Raw genomic sequence first — 11,450 nt, forward strand, 5'->3', positions numbered from 1 at the left:
CTTCTCTGTCTCCAATCCAGCATACTGTCTCTACAAAAAGCTTAAAAATGTAACAGTGCATGACGCAGCTCTTTCACTTACACAGTGTTAATGACTAAAAAGGTTAATGTCGTGATAATAAAGGCTATAAAAAGACTATGGAGATTCGAGTTACTTCAACAATCAAACCAAACCATGCTAAACTGTGCAGTTAAAAACTAATAATAATAAAAACGAATACAAATAACTTCAGCTTCACTAATAAGTTCATAAGTGGCTGCTTGTTTCATGTCTGAATGGCAGATTATCATTGGAATCATTTGGCAGCACCTTTTGAAGGAGAGAGGAGGCAGAAGGAGAGTTCTGCCTGTAAACACAATTTTACTATCCACCATAACCCTCCCGCCACTATGTCAGTTTATGATTGGTCTGTTTGTGCTTGAGGCGGGTCTTCAGGGCCAGAAGGTCGATGTAGAGGATCTGATTGAGCACGGCAGAGGCGCAGAGCAGTCCACCATGCAGCGCCCCAGCCATGCCGTTACAGAACACGTCCTGACCTGCACACACACACACACACAGAGAATGAGCAGGTGTGTGAGCCTCTGTAGAGTCCAGACCAGGTCTGTCAGTCAGCTCACCTGTTAGGTAGAGTCCGTTGATGGGCGTCTGAGGTCGTGTCCTAGCAACCGTGTCTGGGGTGAAGCGCTCCAAGTTGTGTTCAGCGCCGTACATCTCACCTCTTGGGGCGCCCAAATAGTGGCCATTAGTTAGAGGTGTGGCAGCATCTACCATCACCACCTGAAACATCAGCAGCAGATAATGATCAGTAAAGAACTGAGCCACTTCAGCTGTAGCTGAGTGGGCCAAAACATGCACACAATATTCCAGACTGGTGGTGTGTAAATACAGTAAATACAGGCATAGTGAATATGAATAAAAAATCCAAAATACATGAATTAGACTGTGGGATGGAGTCGAAAGCCACAGGAAAAAAAGCTTGTAAGTGAACCCTGAGTTTAGAGTATGCTGCTGCAGGTGTGCTCCAAAAGCCAAGAACTAATATCCATTCTCAAGTTTAATTTGACAGTTTCAGTGTGGATGATTTTTTGGAACAAACTGAAAACACGCTGAGATGTCATCACCCTGCTGGCTTGATCTTTTGAGCGTGTTAAGGTTGGATAAGCGGAAGAAAATGGATGGATGGAGCGTGTTAAGGAGCAGTTGCCTTTTTTCTCCTCCAGCAGACACAGCTGCCCTCTGCTGCTGGAAAGGAATGTGATTAGTTTGTAAAAGAGGCTAAAAAGCTGTGTAAAGGAGCACCGCAGAGCAAACCCTTTCACGTCACATGTGGTCATCTGATGCCTTGTTGACGTAAAATATACTGATTGATTGCAAGTTCACATTTCAAAGTGTAAATTTTGCTCTATCAGAACAAGCTACTTTTAACCAGCTTTAATGGTAGCATGCAGCTACAAATGACAACGTTTGGCCACATAAATGTGAATTAGCTGGTAAACTGATACGAGGACAATAAGACAGCTGACACAATGCTATGTTGAGATATAGATATGACAAAAATGAGCAGATGAACTCACAAACTGTGCAGAAATTGAACACTGAATTCTAACTCCCATGAAAATACAAGTTTAGAAATACAGTCATATCTGATACAGCCACCAGAGGGAGACAAACGTCTGCTACCTGAAATTTAACATTATCAGTCGAATCAGAGGAAGTGTGAGTTTCATCTATTGTTCTCCTGAGTAGAAACAGATCACAGAAATGTGAAAACAGTATATCTGTTTAATTGCACAAACAGACATACACCCACGCACAGACACTGATACACACCTTATCTCGCAGCTGGGGGAAGATTGTCAGTGCCCAGTCCAGCAGCTCTTGGGCCATGCTGTTTTTCAGATCCACATAGTCCTGTCCCCTCTTGCCAAGCTTTGTCCCCTCCCATTCCTCGAACCACTCATAGCGAGCCATAGTTAGCAGCGTCATGCAGGACTTACCTGCAGAGAGATAATAAGAATAAGAATAAGAATATTTTTTATTTGTACAGCACCTTTCATACAGAAAATGCAGCTCAAGGTGCTTTACAACAGAAAACAGGAAATCAAATGCATGAAGTGGTTCACATAAAAAAAGACTAAAAACAGGGATAGAAAATTAATGTGAGATTAAAAGATGTAAAATACAGCATTTCACTTCTTGTGCAGCAGTGCATAACTGCGAGACAAAGCTCAAAGGTTTCAGAGCTGTATCAGGAAGTCATAGCTGGTTAGTTAAAGGCTAAAGTGAAGATCAGTTTTTGAAAATATTCAGCAAGTGGCTTCCTTGTTATCTGTAGGTTGTGTGTGTGTGTGTGAGCTCTGGGGTGACATTGTCAAAGGCTGCATCCCTGATTTTCTCTCAGCTGTTGCTGGAAACCTCCAATAAATGAGCAGCAGATGATCACAGTGTTCTTGAAGGGAAATAACATAAAGGAGGCAGTTAGCCATGTAGCTTGCTCCCAGCCCATTAAATGCTTTGTATACAAGGAGGACCTTAAAATCAGTTCTGAATGTCACAGCAAACCAGTGAACAGCAGCTTAAACTGGACTAATGTGCTCTATGCTCCTGGTTCTGGTTCATAGCTGCAGAGTTCTGAACGAGCAATAAAGGCATGAATCCATTTTTCAGGATGTTTTTGATTTATAAATGGTCGTACTTTAGCCATTTCTCAGGTGGAAAAATGAAGAGGATTGATGAGGCAAAGACAGAAATCAAAGACGGCAAAGGAGTCAAGTCTGAAGTGGACGGCGGCATCAGATTTGATGGTCAGCTAACAAGCAAGTGCACATTTGGGTACATGTGAGTGTGTTACCTGGGTGCCTGATGCTGGATGTAGGATCTTTAGCAGATGGGAAGGTGATGAACATCATGGGAATGTTCCCCAATACCTGCTCTCTGCTCAGGGAAGAGTATCGCTCCATACTTCACACATAGTTGTGTGCAGACAAACACAGACACACCGAAATGGAGAGTGAGATGGGTGAATTAACATGGAATGAGATGTTAAACTGACATGGAACTTTAGATAGATGGGGAGAAAACTAAGAATAAGTGAAGGGTAGTAGACTTATTAAACCTTAAATGTGTTCAATTTGGCAGTAAATCTGAACAAAAGTCAGTGGTGGAAATGAAGATAAAGAATATAATGATAAAGGAAGAGGAAGGAAGCAAATTTCAATGTAATAGAATATAAGAAATCTAAAAAACCTACAGTGAGTCCAAGTCATTGTCTTTGTACATCCAGAAGTTGGTGGAAACAATGCCCAGCTCCTCTTTGGATCCGTCCAGACCAACAAAGACCAGGAAGGAACCCATGCCATGACGCACCATACCCAGCAGTGACTGGACCTCTACACACACAAACACATCACAGGAAATACGTGATAGAAAAAGATGACCAATCAGAAAAAGGTGCAACGTAGTGTTATCTGTCCGCAGTCAGATAATACAGTAAGTCCACATACTGGGTTACCTGGTGCGTCCTGTACGTGCCGAGGCAGAAACTTCTGGAAGGTGTTGAAGATCCCAGCGTTGGAAATGACAACAGGGGCGTGGACATCAATCTCTTCTTGTCCTTTAAGCACTGTCACACCTGACATCACATACACACACAGTGTTAATCCAAAGGAAATGTCCAGCATTAGGAAACCACATTCTGATATTGAAGCATGCACAGAAACATCTTTTTGGATGTTCCTTGGTAGGTCGGCATCTTTTCATGCTGTTGACAATTGAAGCCATTCAGTGCATGTTACACCTATTATGAGCTGGTACAGCCATGAGGCATCGGGGCAGCTGATTCCCCTAGACCTAGCAACAAATCATTTTAGCAGCATTACCTACACCGTGATGCTGCTTACGCAGGTTAGAAAGGTGAATGTTCAAATGCCGTGTCATTTTTTGCAACTAACTTTCAATTTGTGTCTGAAGGCTTCTGACTTGACTCGGACTTGCCCCTAAAGACTTCAGAAGTACTTGTGCTTGAAAGGCTGATAGGGAATCAAAGTGCGTCTTTATGAGACTTGAACGGAACATGCACTACATCACAGAATCCGCCCCTTCCTTTCTCACCATAGGCATTCCCTTGCTGGTTGAGCAGAATACGTTGCACAGGAGCCCTGACCAGCACAGCACCGCCTGCCTGCTCAATGACAGGGATGATGTGAAAGGCAAACTCACTGGCGCCCCCCCGTGGGTAGTACGCACCACGCTTGTAGTGGTGAAGAAGGAGAGCATTGATGAGAAAGCTGGACTCTTTTGGAGGGACACCTAGAATGACATAATACAGATTATTGAAGAGTGAATACAGAATGTGTGTGTGGTCTATCATGCCTGAGTGTGTGATCTCCATCACCGTAAAACAGGTAGGCAGACAGGGCCTGCAGGTCCTTGTTCTGTGTGAGGCGGGACATTACTTCTGAATGGTTGGTTGCTGATAGACGGAACACTGAAGATATACGATCGATTAGGCCAGTTCGAACGAGGAAGTTAACCAGCCAATATGGTATCATCTTCAAGATGGCGATAAGTGGTGTCCGCCTTGAGGCTAGCTGCAAGAGGAGGAAATACATGCATATGTATTAATCAGAATCAACAGCACTCAGTACAATACAGTAATGATTTACTTATAAAGCACCTTTTACGCAAGAAATGCAGTTTAAAATTTCTGCCATAAAGGTGTTCTCGGACAGCCCACAATTGCCACCTCCACCTCACAGAACTAAAGCGAAAAAACTAAATAATTGGAAATGGAAATTTTAATATGCACAGGGAAACATTGAGTCACACAAAGGGAGCTCTTTTTCCCATGATGCAGCTGGAAGATGACATTTTCAAGCCTAAAAAGGGGCTAAGTTTAACAGGCACAACAGCTACATAGAGTTAGGTGTCATTGGCATAGCAGTGAAAACCAGTAGTAAATTTGCAGATCATGGTCAGCAGTGGAATCGTGACAAGACAGAAAAGTAGTGGACTTGGAATTGAGCCTTGCAGCACTCCAAATGTCCAATGTCAAAGGAAAGTTTTCCAAAGTTTTAATTTACAGCCTTGTTTGTTGATTAAATTCTGCCTTCTCCCTTGTTCCATCCCTTCTTTCCGTTCTCATACATCATTCGATCATGGTTATCATTAGCTCCCTCCGTCTCTACCTTCATCAATCTCATGAACTCATCAATGGCTTCCTCTTCTCCTGGAAACTGCTTTTTCAGGCTAGCTGCCATCTCAGTCTTCCCTGCATGGATATGATACTCCCTGAGAATGACAGAGAAGAATGCCAGAGTGGGTCACACATGGTGGGAAATGTTTTTATTAGTTTGAAGACAGGTGGGATTCATATTCTTCTCTAGATGCTTTCGAATGTGTTGAAATATAAAAACATCTCAATATAGATTAGTTAGGAGCCGTGAGAAGTGTTAGTAAGAAATCTAGTTCATTGTCGGCTTTATCTGTTTTACCGTTTGTTGTACCTGGTAATTACAGTATATTGGAAAAAGAAAGAACTTAAAAAGTACAGTGATTATAATGTAACAGGACGTGCCGCACCTGCGCTGCTCATGCTGACCCAGGATCACCGTATCAAAGTGCTGCCCCAGCCGTGTGAACTGCAGCTGTCCGTCTGTGATCTGATCCAGAGCGACCCTCAGCAGGCTGTTGTCATGAAGCTGGCCCAGGTAATGTATACCTGGTAGTGGTCAATTATACCATGCTTTAAAATTTCAAACATAAAACAGCTTTGTCCCAAAGAAATTGTAATTATTATTAATCTCTTCATTCGTCGTTGACATCTGTCTTTTGCTATGCAGTTGTGATGCTGTATTAATGGCACTTTGCTTCAGCAGTACAACATATACCTACTAGATATGTGACTGTGCAGCCTCATGTTAACAAAGTGCAAAATCATAATGGCCAATCCAAAAATAATTTTGCCTCTTTGCCTACTAAACAATGCTGTATCTTTGACATGCTTCTAACATGTTTGCAATAATTTAGCAGTATGTTCCGTGCACACAAATGTAGTCCTTAAAGAGGACAAATTAGTAATATGTGCCTATGAAATATTAATATGAGAGCACAGTTTCTCCTGAGTATTTACAAGCTGCACTCTATTTACTGAGAAGCATGAATTTTTAAACAGTCACCACTGACTCAGGGTTCTGTAATTTGGCGTTTGGCATTTCAAAACCATGTTGCTAAAAATAATTCCCAATAAGCAATTTACAGATCAGGTGGATCGTGGAATTGTATCCATACCCACATCCAACCAACTCAGCTGATCAAAAGCCGTACTGGTGTTTCACCAGACAGCTCTGCGTGACTGTGAGAGCTCAGTGGCATTTGGCTCAGATGGAAACAGGGTGGCTTTGTTTTAAAGCATTACAAATAGATGAAAGCACATGAAACTGTGATGGTAGTGGGAGCACGTATTTGTGGCATGATCTCTGTACTGTGTGAATCAACAGTGCCACTGTCGTCCAAAGCAGTCACAGTTATGCTTGGATACACAGTAATGTATGTGTTCAAGTTCAGTTTATCGCGTTAAGTTAATAGTGTTTTGAGGAAATGGACTAAATGCACTAACTGCAAATTTATTAGAATGACTAGATTGTTCATTTTATGTATTCAGTCTTTTTATTCAGCTGAATCCTTTTCTGTTTTCAATATGAAACCATGGCTCAGCTTAATATTCAAGTTATAAATCCTTTTCTTTAACCAGTAGGCAGCAAATCTAAAACTACAAATGAATGAAAAGGTGCATTGCATCTGCAGGGAAAAAACATTCACGTGTGCTGGTGCGTGTTTGTTCGCGTACTCCGCCTCCTTACCCACATCGAACTCAAAGCCCTTATTCTGAAAGGTGTGTGTGCAGCCCCCAGCCTGGTCATGTTGCTCCAGAACCGCAACCTTCTTCCCGGCTTTGGACAGAAGCGCTGCTGCTGTCAAACCCCCTACACCGCTGCCAATCACCACCGCATCGAGAGCAGGGGGAACGCGGTCCACGCGAAAGCCTACAGGGGAGCACACGCTGCTTTGTGAGTCTGGTGGAAGGTTGTGAGGCTGGCCTCCAGAACAATTTCTTGACATCTTGAACGTAGACATGAAGGTTTTTAATCACACCACAACTCTTATAGACTAACTGCAGTCAAAAGATCTAACAGAGAACTGGGATCATCAGAGTCAGCAGGACTAATCATCTGAGAACCACGAATGTCTGTGCAAAACTTGGTGCCAATCCATCTGCTAGATGCTATTTAACTGATTAAGTGCAGAATTTGATCTGCACATGGCACAAGAGGAGAAGCCAGAGTTTATACCATAAACATCTGTAGCAAATTTCATTGCAACCCACCCAGTAGTTGATAAAACATCTCATTCTGAACCACAAATCTGGTGCTAGTGGAAAAGTGGATCATCAGCGTCTGCAGGGTTCATCCTCCGGGGACCATGACAGTTTACAACAATGGGAAGTTGAATGGAAACGTCATGCATCCAGTCGTCATTGAGATATTTTAGTTTGGACTCAAGTGGTGGACTGACCGAGGAGGACTTTCGTATTGAACCGTGCCAGATGAGGGAATATGACGCCTCACTGTAAGCCTCTCTGCTCCTTCTCTAAAAACACTTTCAAGAGATTTCTTTCTTACCACCTGCAATAATCTAAAGATTAAAGTAGGTGAATAAAGGTTGTCAAGCTGATTATCTGGTCAAAAGTCTTAATTAGTTGAATGTTGAAGGAGAAGACAAAGCTCTGGTGAACAGTACAGTACATACAGTACCATACTAGACACATGAATTCAGACTCTGCATCAAAAACAACCTTTCTCACCTCTCTTCAGTCGGCCGTCCCTCTGTTTGCTGTCTGTGACCAAGGGTCCTGGTGGCCTCAGGCACTTCTCGCTGAACACCTTGTAGCGTTGCCCGGTGATCAGGAAGAAGACGACGATCACCACCAGCAGCACGCAGCTCAGCACACCCAGCAGCCACCACCACATGGTGCGCCCACTACACAGCACTGACGGCAGAGACGCAGAGAAAAACAGAGCATACAGAAGAAAGGCCTGAAGAGAAGGAAGGAGAGAAGGATGGAGAGAGAAGAAAGATACAGAGCAGTCCTTCAACAAGGCTGTTTCTCAAAAGGAGCAGTAAAGAGGGTGGAGAGAAGGAAGAAGTAGGACGACGCTTGTTGAGGTAAAGGGCTGAGTAAAAGGACAGAGAACACATGACATTTTGGAAATTCTGAGCCCACAAAGAGCAGAGCAGATAACACATTCTCCACGCCACGGACATGAGACAGAGAAGAGAGAGCTGGCTGTCTGCACTTCGCCACAATCCATTAAACCAATTTGCTGCTCGGTATCAGACTGCCATAGGATGAATATTTTTACAAAAATCTTATTGTACTTTCTGGGTAAGTGGGCTTGCCTGCATGTCTTCTCAGAAAAAATAAATAATATATGTCATAAACTGCAAAATACAGTACAAATCCAAATATAAAACTGAAAGAAATGGTTAGATCCATACCTTCTTGGTCATAGCTATTTATGCGATATTTCCTGATACTCCCATGTCCTTTATTATTAGTGCATTGAATAGAAATATTTAATATTGGCCATGTTGTGTAATATCATACTCTTTCCACTTGCAACACTGACTTGATATTTTATGTGATGTTCGACAGCCTGATGGCCTGAAGACGGCAGCTTTTTCTGACCCTTCATAGTCCTTCTGACATAGTAACCTTCTGACACTCCTGCAGAGTGGGGAGTCTAGATCTGATGGTCCTGAGCAGAGCAGTTCCCAGATCAGTTGGTGATGCATCATCTCATTGATCTGACCTGGCCTAACACAAAACAGCAGACTTGATGGTGGAGGTTAATCTGTTCACAGTCCTGTGTGTACATGAAGTACAGCAGGGGGCTAAGTACTCTGCCCTGGGGGGGCTCCGTGGTTTGGAGGCGTGACAGCCCACCTCAACCATCTAAGGAAGTTCACGATCCAGCCACCTTAACCTGTTGTAGTTGTTAAACATATACAGCAATACATTGCTAAATTACATATAGTATCTACAACACTGAGGAAGGAAATTCTCTAATTACAGAAACACAGAAAATCACAATTGATTTCAATCAAATCAATAATTTATTTAGTGTAAACAGAAGGATGGACTATGTCTACAATCATCAGTCCTACAACAAAATGACAAGGTTCAAGCTCAATTCACTGTCCATTTCAGAGCCATGTGTGCCTGTGAGATGGCGTTTCAGGACTTTACGTAAAACCAAGACTGTTGAATTTAAAGGAGCATTCAACTGAACTGATTGTAGGTATCAAGATCATGGGGAGTGCTACTCTGCCTGAAGAAAATACTTGGATAATGTAGTTTTTGTTGTGTTTTTAAATCTCAAAATGAATACTGATTATGTAGCATTTTGGAATTAAATCCTTTAATAGTTCAAATTTACTACATATGCAGTGGACATATGTACAGTAAACCTATCGTACAGCGTTTCTGAATAGAGGCTGGTAAAGCCAAATTAGTTTAGACTTTTAAAGGTATGTCAATGAGTAAAGATACAGTGACAACATTTTTTATTGCATTCATAGTTTCATAGGAAAAGGACACAGTGAAAGTCCTCGAGACACCCAAAAAGTGTGTTGTACGTCTCACTCCAGAGATCCAAATATAGCTGCCAGACAAAGAACACTTTCAAAAACTAGAGCAGAAATATAAATGTCATTTTACAAAGAATGAGCCACTAAAAACGTCTCCTCTAATACACCGATGTTTCTCATTTACCGCTAAACAATTCATTGTGCATCAAAGGTATTCAGTAGCTGCCACGATAAAAGATCTGAGTACAAACGAGCTGCTCAGTGAGCTCTCTCCACTTGGCACCATGGACAGTGTTACATGTGCAGTGGCCCAGGAGCGCACAACCCAACATCTGAAAAAACAAACAAAAAAAGCCTGACTCTAATGTGTTGAAGTGTAAACGCTCCATGCTTTCACACTTTCATTACAAAGTGCTTCAGCTGTGTCGGGTTTATGACAGTTGGTCGTTGTTGTGTCGCTCACTGGTCGGCCGCTGTATGCATGTCTTTACTGATGACATTCTGAAGGTTATCACTAAAGTGTCACATACTGTAAATACTGGGCAAGAGTCTCAAACCTACTAAATAAGTATCTATTATATGATTGTGTATCTACATGCTATCTACAAACTGTTTACAACTGAGTTTGGAAAAACAATAAATGGGCTTTCTTTGAAATGATAAATACCATGAAATAAAAAGTGCAAATTAGGAATGAAACTATGGGTGTTGAACAGAATTACCCATCTGAATGAAATACAATGTTGCAGGCAAATAGAGCTTCTGTGGTGTGTGTATGTGTTTATATGTAGAGGGGGTTCAGGCTGTGCAACGCCTCCTCTACCACCTGTTGAGATATGCTAAGCTTGTGAGCTGCAACATACAGTCAGCATCAACTGTTCCACGTCTGACAGGTAGTTTTAGTTCAACACGTTGTTGTTTGATTGACTCATGATAGCTAACAGTTTAGCGGATGCTGTGATTGGCTCACAGCTCCTGCACCAATAAGATAACAAGGATAAGGCTGGAAGTTGTGAAGTTTATTACTGAGGGGCAAACTTTCTGTTCCATGAGACTCTCGATTTTCGTTATGTGGCTGGTGAGGTTCAGCATCTGCCTGTAAAGACCAGGAAGTGGAACAGCAAAATCAATATTTGCGTGTCTGCTTGTTAATTGCTGGGAATATACTCACAGGACTGGTGCTAGCTGCTTAAAAGATGATTCTAGAGGTGTGTTCTAAGATGGGAAGTGATTTTAACGTGTGAATGTGCATATTGTACGTCTTTCTGCCTTTTCATGGCCTGTGGGATTGTTTGTGTTGTTGGAGTGTGTGTGACAGTGAAATAAAGAGCAAGATGTGGAAGGTGGCTTACGCTGACAACACAGACAGAGATGGACTGTGAGGTTTACTTGTCGTTGGCACTTAATCACACTGAATTTGTCATTAAATTCTCCAATAAAAACTATTTTGTCATGAGGAAATCTGTGGCTTCTGCATTATTGTGCTTTGGACAGCAACTATAGCGATGCATGTGTCGGTCAAATTACTGATCATTGAAAAAATGACAGTCATGATAATTGCTTACCTTTTTCATTTCATGTTATTGTAAACTGAAGACATTTTGGTTTTTGGACTGCCAGACAAACAAAATCAACATTTTAGATAGTCAATTAAATTAAATTGAAGAATGAACTGATCCAGTTTTGCTGTAAACTAGCCCTCACATCTCACAGGTTAACCGTCAGTACTGACATCTCTGATCATGAAATGTAAACAATGACAAAGTCTGCTGATGATAATCAGTAATGGCACAGTTAATGTA

At 42.0% G+C, this 11,450-nt stretch overlaps 1 protein-coding gene across 1 annotated transcript; it reads right to left on the minus strand.

The window, feature by feature from the left end:
- Positions 1-387: 387 nt before the first annotated feature.
- LOC121620715 (all-trans-retinol 13,14-reductase-like) lies at positions 388-8,027 on the minus strand. Its single transcript, XM_041956876.1, has 12 exons — positions 7,862-8,027; positions 6,861-7,043; positions 5,581-5,719; positions 5,187-5,289; positions 4,394-4,589; positions 4,111-4,308; positions 3,512-3,631; positions 3,251-3,389; positions 2,852-2,961; positions 1,831-1,997; positions 618-777; positions 388-536 (listed from the first exon to the last, which is right to left on the minus strand). The coding sequence occupies exons 1-12, from the start codon at positions 8,025-8,027 to the stop codon at positions 388-390; spliced, it is 1,830 nt and encodes a 609-aa protein (XP_041812810.1).
- Positions 8,028-11,450: the final 3,423 nt, after the last annotated feature.

Source organism: Chelmon rostratus, chromosome 17 (assembly GCF_017976325.1).
Source record: "Chelmon rostratus isolate fCheRos1 chromosome 17, fCheRos1.pri, whole genome shotgun sequence".
Taxonomy (NCBI): Eukaryota; Metazoa; Chordata; class Actinopteri; order Chaetodontiformes; family Chaetodontidae; genus Chelmon; species Chelmon rostratus.